The sequence below is a fragment of the Varanus komodoensis genome, unplaced genomic scaffold (genome assembly GCF_004798865.1).
Source record: "Varanus komodoensis strain SLA01 unplaced genomic scaffold, ASM479886v1 scaffold13_3, whole genome shotgun sequence".
Taxonomy (NCBI): domain Eukaryota; kingdom Metazoa; phylum Chordata; class Lepidosauria; order Squamata; family Varanidae; genus Varanus; species Varanus komodoensis.
Window position 1 is genome coordinate 15,326,414 of NW_025335409.1, and position 22,340 is coordinate 15,348,753.

A 22,340-nucleotide genomic window follows, 5' to 3' on the forward strand; every position below is an offset into this window, starting at 1 on the left:
GCCCTGGAGTCTGTGTCCACGTGATGTCGGGCGGTGGAGAGTTGTTGCACCGCGACCTGCATGGCCTCCTTCACAAAGACCTTCGCGAGGTCGTCTTGGTTGCCCGGGAGAGTGGAAAGCACGTTGTTGAGGCGTTGCATAATGAAGTACTGGTACCGAGCCAGTATTGCCTCATAATTTGAAATTCTCAAGCCGAGCCCAGAGGCCGCATAGACTCAGCGAGCTAGGGTGTCGATTTTTCTCCCTTCTTTATATCTGGGCGCAGTGTGACCCCTCGCTTCCCTGCCCTGGGAGAACTCCACCATGACCAAGTTCGGTTTAGGATGACGGAGGAGGAATGAAATGTCCTCCTCCTGAACATGGTACATGGCTTTGTACCTCCTAGAAGTCAGTTGCGGATGGGCAGGAAGGTCCCACGGTTGGGTCATAGCTTGCCGCAAGGTGGTAATGAGTGGCAAGACTATCGACGCTGATTGCTCCCCATGGACGACATCGTAAAATTTGTCGGTACTGGGGCCAGGTCGCTGTATGGCATCAATTTCCAGTGACTGGACCAGACGCGACATCAGCTCCGCGAAAGAAATGTGGGATTCGTCGGGAGACCCAGGGCCCTGGGAAATCACTGCGATATCCGGAGAGGTCAATTCGGCATCGGAGTCATCAGAATCAACCCCACAGTATGGCGGGGGAGGTGGAGGAAGACCCTGCCGGCAAGAAGGATTGACTGCTCTCCCTGGTTGGAGCTTCAGAAGCACGTCTCAGGACCGAGGACGTAGGGCGGTCTCGTGGAGCTGACGGAGAGGAGTGACCTCTGGGAGCCGGGTAGCGTCCAACAGAATAGTAATCCCCCCATCCATGATAGAAAGACAACTGAGGATGGTACCATTCGTCCGAGCTTCGCCCGGACGAGTGACTTCTTCCACTCCTAGGAGACATCGCCGCTTCCACACTGAATCCAGCTGGGGGCATAGGTGTGGGGGACCTAGCCCTGGGTGGGGAATCTCAAATCACCCCATTGGAGATCGAGTCCCTAGGTGGAGCTTGAAGAGACTCCGTCGTTGGCTTGCCTGTGCGCCGAGGGGACCTGGGAGAGGTAACCCGCATGGCTGCCTGAATTGTCGGGCCTGGTGGTGTCGGTACCGCAATGGTGGTCGGGACCGAGGCGCCGATGAACCTGAGTCTCGGGGCTTGGAATGCTCAGGGTTCGTAGGCTTTTTGGGAGGCTTCACGGTCTTGTCCTTCTTAGCCTTCTTATATTCGGACGGCTTGTCGGAAAGACTATGCTTCCACTTCTCACGCCTCTTCTCAGGCGAGGAGGGAGGTCGAGCCCCCACGGTGGGCACACCTTCATCCGAAGGGCGTGAGCGTGGAAGAGGAAGCCAGCTAGGCAGACGAGGCTGGGCAAGCAGCCGCAGTCACAGAAGGGCGAGAAACCAGTGGGTCCGATTGGAGGAGTGCACGGTCCCACAGAAGCCTGTGAAGGCGGTTCTCACGATTTTTCCTGGCCTGCTTAGAGAAGGCCAGGCAGTGAGCACATTTGTCCGTCCTATGTCCTTCTCCCAGGCAGAGAAGGCATAGGTCATGCGGGTCTGCCGGAGACATTTTTGACCCGCATTCCACGCACTTGCGGAAAGCCGCTCATTGTGCCATCATTGGAAAAGGAAAAGAGAAGAGAAGTGCAGAGGGTAATAATATATTTTTGGTGTTTTTTTTTTAGAAAGAAGAAAGAAGTAAGTAAACGAGAAGAACAAGAAGAGAGACAACAGGAGTTATCGAAGAACAGGGATGTAAACTTGGAATTAAGAGAACAATCGTAAATTAGAGAAGACAAGAAAACGGTCAGAGCGAGAGCGAAAGCGGCACGAGGCACAACGAACGGTGGTCGCAAAGACTGGAAAATGGCAGACACTCCACTCCATATATACTGCTAGCGGGAGAGGGGAGCAGAGTTTTCCCACCAAACTGTTAGCTATCAATCTTCTGGCCACAGGCACTGTGCAAGCGCAATACCCATATGTGTGATGCACAGAGGCCACGATGAAGAAATTGTGCATCAACCCAAATGCACCCAAATACAACAACCTAAATGCACCCAAATACATACCTTAGTTTCCCATTACTAACTACTTAGTGTTGATCAAAGTAATTAAGTAATTCTTAAATTTGGAAATGATTTTGCAAAGCAAGCCTCCCACAGAAAAATGTATGATATCTAGAAAAATGAGATCAGTTTACTCCAGACATTTGTCTATTTTTGAGTTTGATGTCTATCTGGCAATTGTTCAAGCAATTCAGTAAAATGCCTTTTTCAAAACATTCACTGCAGCTTACTATCCTGCTGCTAGATGTGAAAAGAGCAGGTCTGTTGTCTGAGATGAGTATTCATTCGCAACAGTAGGTCAACATGGTATGGTTGTAAGCTTAGATATTCAGTAGGATGGGAATGCCACCAGAGGGACACCGTTCCATCCTTAGGTGCATCAGAGTGGTCATGAGCACCTAAGGTCTGTAGCTCCACCTGCTCAGCACCAAGCAGCCAGAAATCACTAACTTCTCATTAGCACTCGCTGGGTAGAGCCCTTCAGTTTTCTCCTGCTTGCCTTTTTAACACAGGATGTAGCAATAGGGGCTATAGCAGAGACTATGATCAGATTGGGATATATGCAGCTTCAAGGATATGGGGTTCCTGTTTGCCTTAAGAATTGCTATCACAGAAGAGAATCTCCAGGGTTTTTTTTTTCTGGCCTGAAATTTCCATCCAGAACTGGTGATTAATTAGTACCACAAGCACTCAAACTAAGCAAAACACTTGTAACTACCAGCCAGATGTTTCTCACCACTATTAAAAATTGCATCCTGACTATCCAAAAACCTGGATGAGAAATTATATAAACACACATTTGAACAATTTTGTTTGCAATTTTATTTCATATTTTGCTATTTCGTACAATATATTCTGCACTTCAGCAGCTAATCAAATATAATCAGTGCAGTTTGGTGTGGGTATTTGACCTTGTTATAGTGCACGTGGAATTACATAGCCCTTAATTTTTAATTTGTTGTTTATTGAACCCTTCACTAACTCTTGCAAAATGAGTCTGTATGTCTTGATCACTGATGCTCAGGAAACAACAAACTTTGTTCAGTATGGTTGTATGAAATCATATGCCAGATGTTTCCTTATCCCTCACTGTCCCTCTCTCATTTCTGAAGCAGAGTTATACTATGGAGGTTTTACTAGACTTAACTACTCCTGCAGTAATTCAAATTAATTGACTGCTAAAGCTCTGAGGAAATGTTTGTAGATGTGTATAGCAGAATTTATAATTGTGTTTGTTAATTCCACTTAATTGGCAATCAATTAACTGGGGCTACAGTGGAAGGCACAAACAACTACTCTATAGTACTCTTGGGGCTGGCAATCTCCTTTCCTGCTAATTATGTCATAGGACGGGCTTCCAACTTGTTATAACAAAATATACATTTATGAAAGCCACTGAATGGACACCTCACTGACCTTGATTTTATAATGGAGCTCTAAACAACCACTGTAAACTGAAACAGTCTTTCCTACCACATTTGGCTGCCGAGATGAAAGACTGAATACAATTTTTGAGTTGGTAGCAAACTGGACTCTTGTTGAGCAAACAGGATTAACTAAATGAACTGCTAAGAATATGATAATTAGGACTTTGATGTGTTTGTTGACCATCAACTGGAACATTCCTTGCACAGAAGAAGCCTCTAATTCTATTTTCCTGAAAAGCAACTGCAAAAGCCTGAATTGGGTGGTCCTTCAAGATGCTTGTCAGATATGTGCAGAAAACTCTTCACTAGCATTTCCAGTGGGCAGAAATTTTTCAGGGTCAACTAAATCTATTGGTTTTCCATACAGAACTGAAACTCCATATCTCTTTCAATATGGAGAAAGGCTAAAATGTTTGGGGTTGGTATAAGATCATGTGGACAACAAAGAGATTGTGGGGAGGGGGCAGTTCAGGCTCCCATAGAAATACCATTTTACACCCCAGTTCTAAATTTTTGAAGATCTTAATCCTGGTTGTACTGCTGACATGCCCTCAGTAGGCTAACTATGGTTTCACTGAATGTTTGAGAGCATAACCTGGGTTAAAGCAAGAAACAATGGCTAGAACTAAGCATAGTTAAGTTTCTGCTCTTACTGATCTCTCCCATGTTTGCATGTTCAAAATATCCTGTGTAAATGGGAACTGCAGGCAATGCGCTCCCAAGACAGACTGGTGAATCACAAAAGCAACTTCAGCAAGTCAAAATTCTAAAAGTGCTATTGAGATATTTCTAAGTCAGTGGGCACATGTGAACATAACATGGGAGGCAGGGATTAGAAGAAAAAAACATTTTTCTGTATCCGACTATATGAGATTTTAAAAGAAAAACCTTAGTAACATGCCTTGAAATGTAAAAACAAACAAACTCCAACACTTGTCTTACCTGCAAGATGTATGCAGCCAATTCAAACACAACTTCACTGTCAACCTCAATGAGCTCCTTGTAAGAAAAGAGAATGGGAAAGGTGAAAAATTATTTATCGGATAGTAAGGACATTTCTATACCATTTTTCAGCCCTAATAAGGATTCCGCAGCAGCAGCAACATAATTGGTTTACTTTATCTTTTCCAAAAAGAAATTGTTTCTTCTTGTTGCACAGGAGAAAGTTATAATATTCTAAATGCAGTCATACCAAATATTTGTATGCGGGGAACAATATCTCAGCAGCTCTATTTTCTATACAAATCCTAATTATGCCTAGCATAGAGTTTGTCTTTTTTCACAGCAGTTGTTCACTGGGCCAACATTTTCTTCAAGCTGTCCACTACTACCCCAAGATCCCTTTCTTGCTTGGTCACTGCCAACTCAGATTCGAGCAGCCTCTACTTGAAGTTGGGAGTTTTTCCCCCAACGTGTGTTACTTTACATTTGCTTTCACCAAACTGCATTTACCATTTTGATGCCCATTTCCCCAGGCTGGAGATATCCCTTTAGAGCTCTTCACAAATCCCTCTTGGTATTAACCACCATATATATTTTGGTGTCATCAGCAAACTTTGCCAATTCACTGCTTACTCCTAATTCCAGATCATTTATGAATAGTTAAAAAGTACTGGACCTAATACAGAACCTTGTGGGACTCTACTAGTGACATCTTTCCATTGGGAAAAATGCCATTTATTCCCACCCTCTGTCCTCTCTTTGACCAGTTAGTGATCCATAAGAGGACTCCTCCCCCTTTATTCCACAATGGCTTAGTTTGCTCAGGAACTTTTGGTGAGAGACTTTGTCAAAAGCCTTTTCAAAGTCCAAGCAAATGACATCTGCTTGATTACTCATGTCTACATACATATCGACACTTTTAAAGAACCCTAATAGGTTAGTGAGACAGGATTTCCCCTTGTGGAATTCCCTTTCAGCATGGCTTGTTCCACTGTGTGACTACTGATTCTATTTTTAATAATGCTTTCAAGCAGTTTACCCAGAACAGATGTTCAGCCTACTGGCTTGTAATTTTCCAGATCCCTCCTGGATATCTTTAAAAAAATGGTGTTACATTGGCCAATCTTCTGGCACAAGAGCTTATTTTATAGACATGTTTTGCTAAGAAAGTCAACAATTTCATGTTTGAGTTCTTTCAGAACTCTAGGATGGATACCATCTGGATTGGGTGATTTAATAACCTTCAGTTTGTCAATAAAGCTGAGAATTTTGTCTTTTGTCACTACCGTCTCCCTTAATTCCACCGACTCCCTTCCAGAATACATAAGCTTGGGAACAGGTATCTGCTTTGCATTCTCTGCTGTGCAGAGTGATGAAAAAAAATCAGCTTCTCTGCAAACTTCTTGCCCCCCCCCCAGTGCTCCTCTAAATCCTTTCAAAGCTGAGTCACTATAATAGCTGCACAGCATGCAGAAAATGAACAGGGCAAGAATCTTTCCTAACCTGGAGATGGAACGATTACAAAGGTTTTACCAGTTGGATTTCTGTTTCTCATAAAGGCACAGGAGAAATGGCAGAAGATAAAGTGGCAACCAGTGTCCAATATTGTCTCTTCTCAATTTATGAATTACGTTTTAACTGAAGTTCTCAAGGCAGGGTACATAATAAAAGCAGAAATAAAACCAGCAATCAAACCACATAATAAAACACAATTGTTTAAAAAAGCATCAACACAAATTCAGCTGTTGCATTAGATGCTCATAAACCTCTGCCTTGAGGGCTTATGGGAACTTCAACAGGCTTGCACCCTAAAAAAAGATAGCTGAGCAGCTAGAAACATTAAGATGATTTTAAAAATGTAGTCTTTAGACATAATAAAAGAAATCTATTTATACTAGCACATGAAAAACAAAATGCTGATTGCACTCATATTTTAGGAAGAAGATGCTGCTCTTTAAGCAACATCGTTCCAAAATTTGTGTGCGATAAGCAAGATATGACTTGCACTTCAGATGGCAGAATGAGGAAGTGAATAGATCTATTTGGCTGTCCTCCTGCACAACCCCCTAAAGTCAATGGGAGCTATATGAGAACAAAGTAGCACGTCTCCTATTCATTTCAATTCATTCCCATGTAAAACTCTCTGTGTTTGTGCACATCTGTGTACTTGTATGTGTATGCCTTTTAGGCACCCTTTTACTAAGCAACAAACAAGGAAAGGAAAATTGAGGCTGACACCCTCTACCCCAACAGAGACAAAATGCAGCTGACAAAATCAACTCCTAGCAAATGACACAAATGTCATGCTAGTGTATAAAATTATTGACCCAGAAGAGTAGGCCAGGGCACAGAGTTTGGATTGAATTTTCATCACAATGCGCAGAATGGTGGTTCAATGCTGAAAATGTGGCTGATACATTTCCCCCCTTAGGAGATTATATTTAGAGTGTCTTGAAACTGCTCAGATCATTCTTCTGGCAGCTAGTAAAACCTTCCATAAAACTATGAGAGACAAGTTGAAATTACTATAAGTTTAACAGAGCTTTGATTTACAGCTCAGGTTTTGCCCAAAATGGTGCACTGATGCTATATAAGCATTTTTCGGACCACTGCTCATATTGGATGAAAGCCAGTCTGATGATTCAGCATAGATTGTTATGGCTCAGGCCCTCTACACACCAACCACCCATGCCTTAATGCCACACACAAAGTGCTTACATCACTGTTGTAATGCAGCCTTCTGGATATCAACTCCTATCAACCCCAGTCAGTATGACCAATGGTTTGGAATGCTGGGAGTTGAAGTTTAAAACATCTGGAACACAGCTGGTTGGGGAAGGCGGGTCTAGTATCTAAGAAGTGTGCTACATTCTAGCTGTTCCTTTCCTCATAACACATGGAGTCTAAAGGTCTACAGCCAGAGATTTGGCTCATCAGATGTGCCTTGTACTCTCTTGACCCCTGAACTTTTGAACACATACCCTTCTCAGCTCAGCCCATTTATCTTCCTCTGTTGTGGTTATCTTCCTCTCGTTCTTGTTTCTCACTCTGGCTTTCTTTTGTATGCTTAATTCCCTGCACCACCCTCTTCCAAAACCTCCTCCTCTTGGCCTGCTGCCTTTTCTCATGTTGCTGTCTCTTCCATAGGCCCTGCTTGTCCTCCTCCTTTCTGTTTCCAAAGGCACCTGTGACTCAGTCAGTGGCCAATTCTCAGCTCAGCCAATGGTAACTACGGACACTTCTGCCTCTTTTGCCCCACAGTGACATTTGGTCAACTCAAGAAAACCCTGCCATCATCATCATTGCCACCCAAAATCCCTTAGTGCATTACAGCATTCACCACTGTCCCACAATATGTTTATAAACTGGCCTCTTTCTCTTGTATAGTTGAGCATTTTCTTGTTCTTGGTTCGGTATGCCAGTTGTAAGACTGGGCTAAAGCATCTTCCAGTTCCCCTGACAAAGGCATCTAACCTCTGAATTGTTATTTTGCATGCCTCTGCTGGCCTTTCATATTTCAACCTGTTTGAATGGCTCTAATTCATACGGAAAGAAAAATGGCACAAAACTTCAGAGATCTAAATTTAGATAAATGCAATAACAGGCACCATTCAGAAAATGACATGCCTCATTTCACAAGGCATAATAAAGGTACTGAGTCTGCCCCTGGCAAATATTAAACAACGGAACTAATCCAGGTGCTTTTGTAGCCTTCTGGGGCTGTATCAAACCAGCATGCTAAAATACTGTCCTACCTCAAGCACTCTTTCACAATACACATCTCTAGAGCCATAAGTGAATAGAGTTGAATAGTCAAGTATGTCTTCACTTTTAACTCAGAAAAGTAGCATGCCATACATATCAGAATTTTGGCTGACACTGACCAAGGAGTTCTTGCAGTGGGGGGGGGGGGGGTTCCAAGAAGGGCTTTTTACCAGAAAGAATAACAAAGAGGAAGAGAGAATTATAGGGCCTGTCAAGGGTGTCTCTAGGTTTTACTACACAAAGGAATGGGGAATCAAGAAAAATTAGACTTAAAAAGTTTGGGAGAGTTAGGCAAGAACTTCCTTACTTGAAGTTATTAATGTATGCTTCAACTGTCTGCCATTCACATGAAGCTCCTGAAGGAGCTTACAACAAAAACAAGAACAAAAACATACAATAAAAGTATAGTGGCTTTACACTGAACAGTCACATATTAATCTTCAGCTTGAAAAAACAAAAAACAAAGATCCCCCCCACCCCCAGCCTAAGCCTTTTCCTGGAACGACTCCCAAAGGTGCTTTCTCTGGAAACCAACACAGAGCTCACCATGTGATCACCAATGCGCTGAGTGAGCATATCTCTGTCTTGTGAAGAGAGGTAAGGCATTCCTGCTGAATCAGACCAAGCTGTTTCTTGTTCTTTTTGCCCTATTCTTTTTATTCAGCAAAGCCCTCTATATGGACAACCACAGCAATGTTTGTTCATTAGTCCCATTGGCTGTATGCCTGAGCCAGCTCCCCTACTGATATACTAATTAAATATCCCTGCGCTCAGCCATGAGAGATGAAGCAGCCATTTCATTAGGAGCTCTCTTGATCTGTGGGTTCTCCGTGTGCATGAGCGTCCTGTGGGCAGAGAGCAGAGACATCCCAGCAGGGGCTTGAATTTTACCCTCTTCCTATAGGAATTCAGGCTCCAAGCTACAAGTTGGCACTTGTTACCGATTTGCTTCACAAAATGCTTAAGCATTTTTCATTGGCTAGCTTCCGAGGAAGACCATTTTTTCAGAATATTGAAGATAGTTTGACAAAAGCTGCATTTGCCATGGTTTACCCTTATTTCTTTTGTCCTATTGTTTTCTTTGGCAAAGTGGGAGTTGCTGGGAACCTGTAAAACTTGTTTGCAAGAATGCGTAGGCACATGATCAACATACTCATGATTCCCTTTTCAAGGCATTTTCAACTTTGTGTGAATGATTAGGTTTGCTGCAACATGCTGTGGATCATGATGTTATTTAACTCTAAAACTATGCACGAGTTATGTGAAGGAGCTGTATATTCAACATGGTGGCTACATGCACCCCAAGTGCACCTGCTGGAGTTGCCCTATTAAAAGTTATAAGTTTTATATTTTGGAATATAGAAAGCTTTGCCTGTCTCCCTTCACCCCCCCCCCCCCCCAATCTGTAGGGCTTCTTCCCATTCAGGTTACTTCTATGAGCCCCAGAGCGCCAGGACATGTGAATGATTCACTGGCTGGTTAATCGCTCTCAAATGCAGAGCACAGCTGACAGGAGGGGTCTGAATATTCAAATACTGGGCCAGCTCCCCACTGTCTTCTGGAAATTCCTACCTCAGACTGAAAAAGCAAACATTGAATCCTGTTAAATTCTGTAACGTGATTGTTTTATTTTTATCTGTTTTCCTGATGTCTCTGATGATTTTGTGATGTTTCTGTATTATAATTTCATGCTTCTGCATATTGCCCATTCAAAGCCTCCTTCCTCACCCCTGCAAAGGAGAATATGACTCCAACTCCAGAAAACACTCTGTGTATGTTCAGTGCTTTGTAATTTAGGAATTTCCGTTTGCTGTGAATAAACTGTTGAGTGGTCTGAAATCCTGACACACTGCAGCCTTACCATGGAGTAAATAATTCACCATGAATTAAAAAGTCCACCATGATGTCATGTGAACATTCATCTCTGAGTGTGTGAGATGCACAGCTTTGTATTTACATGGCTGGTTGGGGAATGCTGAGAGTTTTAGGACTTGGTTCTGTCTAAACATGTCTAGGATTGCACCCTTAAACTGCTTTTCCCCTCTTTTGTTTCAAATGTCTAAAGACTCTCTCAAACAATGATATACACACCTTGAAGCTGAATACAAACAATTGGTGTCCCTAGAGCAAGAGCAAATGGGCAGTCTCAGCTCTGGACCAAGCAGTGGAAGACAAGGCACATCTTTCTGCATTTGAAATGCCCAACGTTACACTCAAATTGTGCTCCATTCTGAGGGCCAAATCTGGCTTGCCTGGGGTCACAATCTGGACTTCTAGTATTTCCCAGATGGGAAATACTAGAACTCCAGGTAGCTTCCCAGCTTTTATTGAGTGTTTTCCCTCATTCTAAAAACTTGAAATGCTTCTCCTAAGGCTTAATAAGTGGCAGAAAGAGCTTTAAAACAAAATATGCTGGGAGTGGCCCCACCCACCACTGACACAAGATCACCATGAAATGTGGACCTTGGTTTGAGAAAGGTTCGCAAGCCCTTGCATTCAAATCCTAGCTGAAGTCAATTATTACAGTGGTACTGGACAAATTATTCTCTCTCAACCTCCCATTCTTCATCACTAAAATAAAGATAACAACAATCCATTAAAGAACAGTTTTGAACATGGCATAACTGCATACAGCCTGCATAACACACTGGTAACCATTGTCCATAGGGCAAATTACATAGGCATAACTATGGCCTACTCATAATTTCTTTCCAAATTTCCTTGGTTCACTATGATCAGCTAAATGCAGAAATGGCTGCCTTCTGGAAATTCCTACCTCAGACTGCAAAAAGCAAACACTGAATCCTGTTAAATTCTGTAACTTGATTGTTTTTTTTTTTTTTTTGTCTGCCTTGGATTACTATTCTGAAAGGGTTACAACTAAAAATGAATGAATTGTCACTTTGCTGAAGCTCAAGTGCCATGCAAACAGCTAGCAATTCCAGTGTAAAACCTAGCAAAGTACCATAAAGTAGTCTCAGCTGAAGAAAGATGGTGATGTTGGTAGTGCTAGTGGAACATGCATTGATATGGTACTTTAGAGAGGTCTGGCTAGGTGTATCCCATGAATTTAAGAAGTGATCAGATTTGTACCAGGACCTACTATGAGAGCAACTACTCTTCCTTCTCTGTCCCTCTGCATAGTGATTGGAATGTGATTTGCGATGTTAGAAGGGCTAACAGTTCAGACAGATAAGGGCATGTTATTAATTTGTATTTCAGGCAGAGTTAATGAGTGTAATACAAGACAGACCATTCATAAACACCTTGGGAGAAAGGAAATCAGATAGTTCCCACAGCAGAGCAAAGACACTGAGTAAATTAACCAAACTCTTTCTCCCCTCCAGGCATGCTAGGGGACTGCGGGACAATGAAGGGAATCAAATTCAATGCTGCCCCACCTCCAGCTTACTTTTAACTACAAAGCCACCCATTTACTGAAAAATGCCTCTTTGCTGAAAATGGCACACACAATGGGGGGGGGGGGTGTCCATAAACATAGATCACATGAAAATGGAAAAGGCCCTGGGCACTTAGGTGAAGCAACCTGTGCTCTACAGCAAAGAAGAAAGGTGACATTTTTAAAGAGACCCCAGACAGATTTGCTTTAATGGTGAATGTAACAGTCTGTTCATTTCAGAGACTGGTGGAAGGAAAGGCATCCTATCTACACCTGGGTTCTCATTCCGACCTTTTGCCATGAGTTAATGTGTTATGGGTATGGATCCTCCCTGTGTTTTAGTCCACATTTGAGTTTTCCTCAGGAGGGCCTATATTTCTGACTAACTCAGGGCTTATTTGCAGAGACCAGCCTTCCCCTACCTGCTATTCCCCAGATGTTTTGGATTTCAACTCCCTTTGGTTCTAGTCAGTTATGCTGAGAGTTGATGTTCAAAGCACCTGGAGGGCACCAGGTCAGGGAAGGTTAGTATACAGACAGTGAAACAATCCTCTGTTGTAAGCTTACATTGCAAAGGTACCAGTAAGTGCAGTTGTGTCTATTCTAATAGCACTGATATAATTAATATGAGGCATCAAAACTAAACAATACCCATTCTCTTAAATTACATTAATTGAATATATCACATCACAAACTTTAAAATCTCATTGAAATCTTGTTCTCCCCACCCCCACCTTTCATACAGAAATCTCTTTCCTGAAATCTGAACTGCTTCCCTATTTCTTCTATGAGCCCAGAAGTCAATCCTCTTCAAAGCAACTCTTGCTTCCTCTGTGAGAAGATTAGGGAAAATTCCAGCCACTTGAATTCCAGCTTACAACTCCAACCTGATTCCCATTTGGATGGTAGACATGTGCCTGGGCTGCACCACTCCAGACTGCAAAGGGAGGGTACACTCAAATGAATATTCTTCCATAAAATAAAATAAAATAAAATCCCTGCATATACAGAGCTCAATATTAAGAGAAAGGATTCTGGACTAGCGTATTCTACAGGTATGGGACTTCTTTGTATGGAGCAGTATCCAGCCTTGGGAGCCCCCTCTTGTAGGCCGAAGTGGTACAAACCATACAGACTTCCCATCCCTGGAAGTGGTATCAAAAGTAGCTTCCCTCTGGAACAAGTAACTGCTGGGAGTGGGATTTTCTGTTGGGGCTGTAGTGAGAGTGAAGGGCTGAACCTCTTTTCACTTGTTGTAGTTCCAAATCTTTATCTGCCAGCCCTGCAGCTGGGCTTCTGAAAGTTAAACTAGGGCATGTTTGTTTGTTCGATTCATTGATATACCGCCCAAAAGTACCCACATATTGTCTAGTTTGGCCTTCATACAGCATGGGCCAGCTTTTCTCAAATGATCCATAACAGTTCATAAGCCTAGCACCAGCAGTCATTTGATTGAAATAGCAGATGTAAAATTCTCCATTCTAGCACTTTCTTCATTAAATTTGGCCTGAAGCAGGGTGTGTTGAGTCCCAATCTTGTAACTTACTATAAGCATACCAAAGCATTCAAAAGGCTGTCCACCTCTCCTCCTCCTCTTCTAAACATTTATTTATTATTTCTTAATTAAATGCATATTCTGCTTTTCTGCCAAAGCAGTGCTCCAGGGGGCCAACAATCATACGAGAATAGATTATAAACAGAATCTTAATTAAAACAGCATTAAAAACAAATCAATCCATAAATATTAAAAACCATTAAAAGCACAACAAGAGAAAATAAACATAAGTGCTGCACCACATCGGCTAGCTACATCAAGCTGGCCAGTTCATGTATTCATCTGCTTGCAGATCATCTTCACAGACCAAGTTACACCCACGAGAATCTTCACAAGAGGCCTTGCTGTCCAAGTCATATTCTGGAGAGTCCCTTCTGGCATCAACACAGCCATGGGCCTTCTCTCAGGGGACATCCTCACTCTCCCCTCTGTGACAGCTCAGGCACCAACAATAATTGGCTTCTAATGATGGTTAATAAAGACGGAGAAGCTCTATACAGTCAGTAAAAACTAGACCAGGAGCTGACTGTGGCTCAGATCATGAGCTTCTTGTTGCAAAATTCAGGCTTAAATTGAAGAAAGTAGGGAAAAGTTCTAGGCCACTCAGGTATGAACTGAACCATATTCCTGAAGAATATACAGTAGAGGTGACAAATAGATTTAAGGAATTAGATCTGATGGAGTGCCTGAAGAACTATGGATGGAGGTTCGCAACACTGTACAAGAGGTAGCAACTAAAACCATCCCAAAGAAAAAGAAATGCAAGAAAGCAAAATGGCTGTCTGAGAAAGCATTACAAATAGCTGAGGAAAGAAAGGAAGCAAAAGGCAAGGGAGAAAGAAAAAGATACAGCCAATTGAATGCAGAATTCCAGACTAGCTAGAAGAGCTAGAAGAGATAAGACTGCCTTCTTAAATTAACAGTGCAAAGAAATAGAAGAAAACAATAGAATAGAGAGGACCAGAGATCTCTTCAAGAAAACTGGAGATATGAAGGGAATGTTTCATGCAAAGATGGGCTTGATAAAGGACCAAAATGGCAGAGACCTAACAGAGGCAGAAGAGATTATGAAGAGGTGGCAAGATTATACAGAAGAACTATACAAGAAAGCTTAATGGCCCTGATAACCATGATGGGGTGGTCACTGACCTCAAGCCAGACATCCTGGAATGTGAAGTCAAATGAGCCTTAGGAAGTCTGAGCAACAACCAAGCTAGTGGAGGTGAAAGTATTCCAGCTGAACTATTCAAAATCTTAAAAGACGATGCAGTAAAAGTGCTACACTCAATATGCCAGCAAATTTGGAAAACTCAACAGTGGCCACAGGATTGGAAAAGGACAGTTTACATTCCGATCCCAAAGAAGGGCAATGCCAAAGAATGTTCAAATTACTGCACCATTACACTCATTTCACATGCTAGCAAAGTTATGCTCAAAATCCTACAAGCTAGGTTTCAGCAGTATGTGGACCGAGAACTACCAGAAGTACAGGCAGGGTTTCGAAGAGGGAGAGGAACTAGAGATCAAATTGCCAACATACGCTGGATCATGGAGAAAGCTAGGGAGTACCAGAAAAACATCTACTTCTGCTTAACTGACTATGCTAAAGCCTTTGATTATGTGGATCACAACAAACTGCGGCAAGTTCTTCAAGAGATGGGAGTACCAGACCATCTTATTTCTCTCTCGAGAAACCTATATGCGGGTCAAGAAGCAACAGTGAGAACTGGACATGGGACCACTGATTGGTTCAAAATTGAGAAAGGAGTTTGGCAAGGCTGTATACTGTCGCCCTACCTATTTAACTTATATGCAGAGCACATCACGAGAAAGGCAGGGCTAGATGAATCACCAGTTGGAATTACAATTGCTGGGAGAAATATCAACAACCTCAGATATGCAGATGATACCATTCCCATGGCAGAAAGTGATGAGGAACTAAAGAGCCTCTTGATGCAGGTGAAGGAGGGGAGCACAAAAGTTGGCTTGAAACTCAACATCAAGAAAACGATGATCATGGCATTCGGTTCTCTCACTTCCTGGCAAATAGATGAGGAAGAAATGGAGGTAGTGACAGATTTTATTTTCCTAGGCTCCAAGATCACCGCAGATGGGGACTGCAGCCAAGAAATTAAAAGATGGTTGCTTCTGGGGAGGAAAGCTATGGCAAATCTAGACAGCATACTAAAAAGCAGAGACATCACCCTGCCAACAAAAGTGCAAATAGTCAAGGCTATGGTTTTCCCAGTTGCAATGTATGGCTATGAAGGCTGGACCATAAGGAAGGCTGAGTGTCGAAGAACTGAGGTCTTTGTATTGTGGTGCTGGAGGAGACTCCTGCGAGTTCCTTGGACTGCAAGGCAATCAAACCTGTCAGTCCTAGAGGAGATCAACCTTGACTGCTCTTTAGAAGGCCAGATACTGAAGATGAAACTCAAATAAATACTTTGGCCACCCAATGAGAAGGAAGGACTCCCTGGAGAAGAGCCTAATGCTGGGAACAATAGATGGCAAAAGAAGAAGGGGACGGCAGAAAATGAGGTGGCTACATGGAGTCACTGAAGCAGTTGGTGTAAGCTTACGTAAGTGGACTCCGGGGGATGGTGGAGGACAGGAAGGCCTGGAGGAATGTTGTCCATGGGGTCGTGATGGGTCGGACACGACTTCGCGACTAACAGCAGCAACAACGATTAAAACTTACTCGTTTATCCTAGCTTTCCCCCAACCTTTAACTTGTCTAAGTATGCAAGCCTTCCCATGTCAATATACTTTTATAATGATGTATCATTTTATAATTTATTGTAAACCACTTTTGGATCTTTAAAAGAGGATGTGGCATTTAAATACGCTAAACTTGCTTCTAATTCAATATAATAATAATATTATTACACTCCATTTATATGTCACCTTCTTCCTCTTGCAAGGAAGCCATGGTGGTTTACAAGGTTCTCTTCTCATTTTATCCTCATAACAACAACCATGTGAGTGGCCCAAAGTCAGCCAGTGAGCTCCATGCCAGAGTGGGGACTAATGTAAGTGTAATGGTTGTCCAAGGCAAGTACCATAAGGTCCAGCAGAGACCCAGTTCTCTCAAACAGACATAGGGAAATCCATGAAGATCAAGTTTGTGTCCCACATTACCTTTTATGCAGACAGGGGTGCAGGCTGGCACTGCATGCACCATAGTGAGTTTATGCAAGAGTGAACTGGCCCTGATTTTTTTTTTTTACCAAAAGTTGTTTCATGCATCTCCGCGGCCATTAAACAATCATGGCAAGATCATGTGGAGGAACTGTAGCTCAGTGGGAGAACCTCTGCATGGCATGCAAGAAGATCCATGCTCAGTCCCCAGCTTCTCCAGGTAGGACTAGGAAGCAATCCTGTCGCAAGTCCGGGACAACCATCGCCTCTCAGGGTTGACCATACTAAACCAGAAGCGTTCATGGTCTGACCCAGAATAAGTCATCTTCCTAAATTCTTACATCCTGATCTGGATATGTGGAAAGCCAATCACATGATGGTCTTACATGAGAAACAGAGCTCCCATATCAGCTCATAAGCCATGTTTTTCAGTGGAATGAATTCACATATTCAGATAGCAGCAGAATCAAGTGATGGGAAACAGTATGTGCCTGGAGTGTTCCCAGAGGCACTGTAAGATCTTTCCCTTTATGGTATTTTCCTTTCTCGAAAGGGATTTATTTCATCATACAGTATAGAGCAGCTGCACATCCTTACGTAATTTAGATCTAACACAGCATTCAGTCTTCTTGCTGCAAGCCAGGGAGCTGTTCATCTCCCAGTGTGTTACACAGTGTTCTGCACTTGAGATTATTTTGTTTTAAGTAACCAGCAACAGTGTCTTTTTTTCAAAACCCCAGAAGGCCAAACAACTTGGACAGATGCCATTTCTTCAGCATTGCATCTAACTGTTTTTGTTCTGGTGCCCATGGCACATTTTCAACAAACTTGTATGCCTCTCTGTAACCAGCTGGGATCAACAGCACTCTTCCTCCCATCTGATTCAGCTACAAGGGTGCCCTCTTCTGGAGCATATTTTTAAAGCCATTCTATCAATCCTGCTTTACTTTAGGTGAGTGCTAGAGTGCTATTTAGCACCCTATTGATACCACTTTGAACAGGAAAAATATTATTCATGCATGAACTCAGCACGCTATGGATCTTGAAGGTTACAGAGTCCATATCTCTGCTTTCATGCAAATTATCCTCTTCCCAGTCCCACATGATGCTTCTTATAGGTTAGCCTGCATGATCTAGAGTATGCTTTCCACCTGGTAATCCAAGGTGATGGTATTTTTCCTTGCTTGGAAAAAGCAACTTTTCTGAAACTTCTAACTCAAAGTTTTTCGATGCTATATTTGTTCTCATGAGTGTGTGTTGCTCCTTGCATTTCTGAGCAGAATGAGGCCACACATTCATCAGGGAAAGCTGACCCTATAATTTGCTGTCAAATTAGCTTAATTTGCTTAGGTTAGGATGGATCAGCTTCAGGACTACAAATTCCATAATCCCTGACATTCGTCAGGCTGGCTGAAGCTTGTGGGAATTGTAGTCCCAAACATCTGGTGGGCACTGACTTTTTTTCCTCTTGAATTAGACAGATAGCAGTCATGGGATTTTGAAATGCATAGATGCCATATCCAAGTGCCATGAATCCTAATCATGTGCTAGTGTGGTGTGATAATGATCCCCCCACTACAATTAGGAACACTGAATGGGGCTACATACATACAAGGGCAAATGTCACAGAACCTCTGGACAAATGGAACACAAACTTGCTCAATGGCAACACCAAGAGGAAGTCAAAGCAAGGCCATACCTTGTAAATGCAGGACTTTGCATTCAAGAAAAACAATTCAATGGTAGCATTATCCTTTAGGTAGGATATGCTCTCAATGTAGAACCTGGAAGGGAAACACAAAAATTCCATAAACTTAGCAAAGAAATTTCAGTCAACAAACTTCTAAGATATTATTATTATTACATGGAACAAATGTGCTCAGTAAAATCTGCAGTGCTGAGACAGAGAGAAAAGGGAATTCTTTGGTCTTTTGTTTTGGTGATTGTGTTATGACTGTTAGAAAGATATGTGTGTCCCTGAAGACATAATCATTCAGCATTGCTGAATGTGTAAGTCCTCTGCAATATGAAATACATTAATGCTTGTTTTATTTTCACAGGTTGATATATGGCTCCATAAATATTTTAGGCTGGGATGCTTTTCTTTTTTCCCATTCCCTGTCCTTGACAATTGTGCTGCTTTGCTTCTTAAGAAACAGCTACATTGCAGCCTGGGAGTAATTGCTTTTGAAATGGCTTTTGGGGGAAAATAATTAAAGAGAGAAATGACCCCTGACTGTGGATGTAAATGAAAATAGCTAAACCACAGTCAGTGGGGTAGTGAATCTGTGGAGTTCTACATCACTGCACACAACTCCTGATGCAATCCTGCACTTGGCCCATGGAAAGAGACATTGTTGCATAATGACTATGAGGTGAAGAGGTGAAACACGTTCATAGTCAAAATATCATGCCCAACAAGAACTGCCTAGGGGCCTCTCTCTCAGCCTCAGCCCCAGAATCTACAGCATGAAAATAATGTTGTTCTACGTAAGTTCTGCTAAAATGTCGGTAATGTTTAAAGGTGGCTCTCAGTAGCATTGTGGAGAAAGCAGGTCAACGCAGGGTTTAAAGCAGCCTTTCCCAGCTTTCTGACCTCCAGATATGTTGGATTACAGTTCAACACAACTGCAGAAAGCACCAGGTGAGAGAGGGCTGGCCTAAGGCAATTTAGGGAGGCCTTACTCTGTCATGCCAATGAAGAGACCTGCATCGTCAGAGGTTACAAGATTCATCACTGAGAATTTCAGGATCTTGATTCTGGCTTGTTTTATTTAGTTCTTTATTTATTCCTTCAGCTTCTTATTTGTTTTGTTAAGCCAAGGCAGTTAACACTAAAATTCAGCATAAAAGCCAATGAATTCGACTATAATGCAAGTATCAAATACAATACAATAACAAATATGCATACACATTTATTATTTATTTATTATTATTAAATACAATGCCGTTTAAAAAATAAAGTAACAAATCTTGCAGCCATCTTTTTTTCTATTCACCTGAATGCTTACCAGGACTCAACTGTGTGCCTGCTAAGTTCTTTGATAGAACAGTTTAGAATCACCAGAACACAAACCCAGTGAAGTCTTCAATGTCATTGCCCCTCCCACCCTATTTTCATCACTCAGCCACTTTCACCACCGGTCAGAGCAAATGCTCATTTTCCTGTCCCAGATCAGGAACCATGCAATGGAACCATGGATGGTGCAGGTTGGAGAAGGCACAGCAAGGCCTGTAACCTCCTGGGTATCTGCTAGTAGTGATAGGAAAATTCTTCTGGAGCACTTGGCCACAAATGCAACATTTGGATATTAATTCCAAATTGGGATAATGTAGCAGTAATGGCTCTAATCCAGATATATTAGATTGGCTGATTTCTGCTGAAAACATTTGCAAAGGTTATAGTACCACTCATCCAAATAACCTGTTCTTGATCTTCCTTAGAAGTGACAGGTTACATACACCTCTGTACCTTCAAAGATAAGTAAGTGGGATAAATGTAGCATAAGTGACTGTGAAAGCTTACGTGGAAATACTTTTCAAATTCCCATATGGACCACAATAACAGCAGGTGGTCCTGGATCAGGCTTCTGTTGCCACCACCCTTCAATATGTGGCTAAGAATTTTGTTTTGCTCTGCAGGGCTATTGAAAAGGTTGCTAAGGTAACATGCTCAGTCTCAAGTGTTCCCCAGATGAGAAGTTTAGTGACAACAGTGGTGAATTTCCAACCTCAGTCTGTAATGTTTGAAAAGTGCAAAACCATAGCATTTGAAAAGTCACCAGAGTGGTAAGTAATTGGCACTATTTAACAAATGGCTATGTGTCCATTTCCTGCACAATCTAGATCAGGGTAACCATTATGGTGCTTTCCAGTTGTTTTGGAGTACAACTCCCATAGCACTTTAGCATTAGTAATACTGACTGGCTGATGCTGATGGGAACTGTAGGATGAAACATGTACAGGGTACCATGCGGCCTACTCCAAATAGCTGAACAATTTAGATGCTTCTGTCAGTCACCAGAGGGCAGCATTGAATCTCTTAAACCTATAACGAAAGCCCACCCAGTTGCTCTTCAAAACTACTCAGTTCATACAAATTAAAGTACTTGGACATTAAAATCTATATGAATAAGAATAAGCATACATTCTTGCCTAGCTAAGAGTTTTCACTTGAAGTTTGAGAACTTCAAAGAAACTGTAACTCTCCAGTGATCCGCAAAGCACATTTGCTGGGAAGTTCTTGGAAAATATGTGTCAGTATAAACAAAAAATGTATACATTTCCATGAAAATAATTATCTTTATTTAAAAAATGTTTATGCTCTGTGAAAAATCTTTGATGGAAAGTCTTCTTATTGTATACTTGGAAAACTAGAACTTTATTCCCTGTGAATTCAGAGCCTACAGTGAATTAGAACAATGGCTTTCTGTTTTTATTTTGCCCATGTTAACATTTTTAAAGCATAAAACTCTCCTTAAGCAGAGCAAAATGTTCTTTTAAGTAGCAACTGCTTACCATACATGAGAAGAAATGATATCTTCTCATTGCAATAACTAAACATAACTTCAGTAATTTTTGTGAGAGAACACAGTGCAGAAAAATACACAAAGTTGGACTTGTCTGTAAGCAAGACATCAAAATTGGAAACTTCAGAGTTTCTTGTGCTTCAAAACTGCCATCTCTGCTGCAGACTCTTATGTGACCTTGAACAGATCTCTATCTGGATACATCCCAAATGCACACTGCAAGTGCGGGAAAATACACGCAAACCTCGATAGGTAAGCCTATCAGCATGGGCTTACCGAATTGTACATTAGTGGCTTTGGCTTTGGATTACACAGTATCTATCTACAAAGGTCATGCAAGACTGTAAAAACTAATGTAATCTGTATGAATTCCCAAGCAGCCTAAGTAGAATGCAAACAACCTAGACTTCTAACGATTAAATAGGAATACATAAGGGGTGAAAGAGAAGGCATTTTCCTGACCACACTGGGTACTTTCAAACAAAGGGCTTCTTGCAATACTGATCAGAAGACATCATGCGGCTATTCCATCTTTTCCCCCGATGGTTTTCTGCTATAAGAGAAAAGGTGGAAAAAATGACTGGAAAAATGGGATGGTCATGAAAGCAAGATGGCATCATGGAGAACCTCTGTAAAATTCTGGGAATGATGGTGCCATGAAGCTTGTTTTGGGGCACCCAGTGTCCCCTATTAATACTTTGGATGAGTTCCCAGAAAAATCAGAGCGGGGAAACCCCCTGCTGAGCCTTGCAAAAATCACATGGCCTTCCTAATCTTGCTTTGGGTGTCTCTTCCTGAAGCTCCTTGCTTTTTAGTATGCGAGCTTCCCTAATTACCTGACAGCCTTGCTCCCTAACACACAACCCTGTTCCAGTCTTCACCTTTAGACAGACATTTCAGGCTTGCACTCAACTAGCTTTGGAATGATGCAGTCTATCACTGACACAGCCATGAGAGAGCCTGCCTTGTGTTGCAAGAGCTTGTCACACAAGCATCTCCTGTGCTCATGTTCCACTACTGTAATTCTCTATGAAGAATACACACACTACATAGGCAGACTCAACGGACATCTAAAATAGAATTCATGTCTCATTCACAGATGAACACTGAACAAAGCTCAATGAGGTTGTGTCCACTTTTCCTGTCTGATGTGCATTTCCGTCTGGGGTGTGATGGAGCAAAAAACAACCCCCTTGCTGATATGCTAAGTAATCAGCTGGAAAGGAATAAGAAAAGCAATAAAGCCATTTCTGCTTCCCCCTCTGAGAGCAGCACTCTTTATATCAATTTTATCATTTAGCGTGACAGTCTTCTGAGAGCAGAGAAAGTAGGATCCCTCCCATGTTCAGCCCTATTCTCAATCTATCCCAAAATGCTAGCAATCAGAAGTAATCATGAGCAATTTAGCTTTGTTATGCTGGAGACCAAACCTGAGGAGAATACATCTCCTCTGCTTCTGTCTTTGTCCAAGTGTGTGAGG

General features: G+C 42.1%; 1 protein-coding gene across 7 annotated transcripts in view; it reads right to left on the reverse strand.

The window, feature by feature from the left end:
- Positions 1-22,340, reverse strand: part of FRMD4A (FERM domain containing 4A) — a 301,515-nt gene that overhangs the window by 96,361 nt on the left and 182,814 nt on the right. For 6 of the 7 annotated variants that reach the window (XM_044423314.1, XM_044423315.1, XM_044423316.1 and 3 more), the window contains exons 5-6: positions 18,031-18,115; positions 4,471-4,527 (exon numbers count right to left, since the gene is read on the reverse strand). In XM_044423314.1, coding sequence (XP_044279249.1) covers positions 4,471-4,527; positions 18,031-18,115 — 142 coding nt within the window. Of the gene's footprint in view, positions 1-4,470; positions 4,528-5,973; positions 6,370-18,030; positions 18,116-22,340 lie in introns of those variants that run through there. The other variant, XM_044423319.1, reaches the window with a different exon arrangement.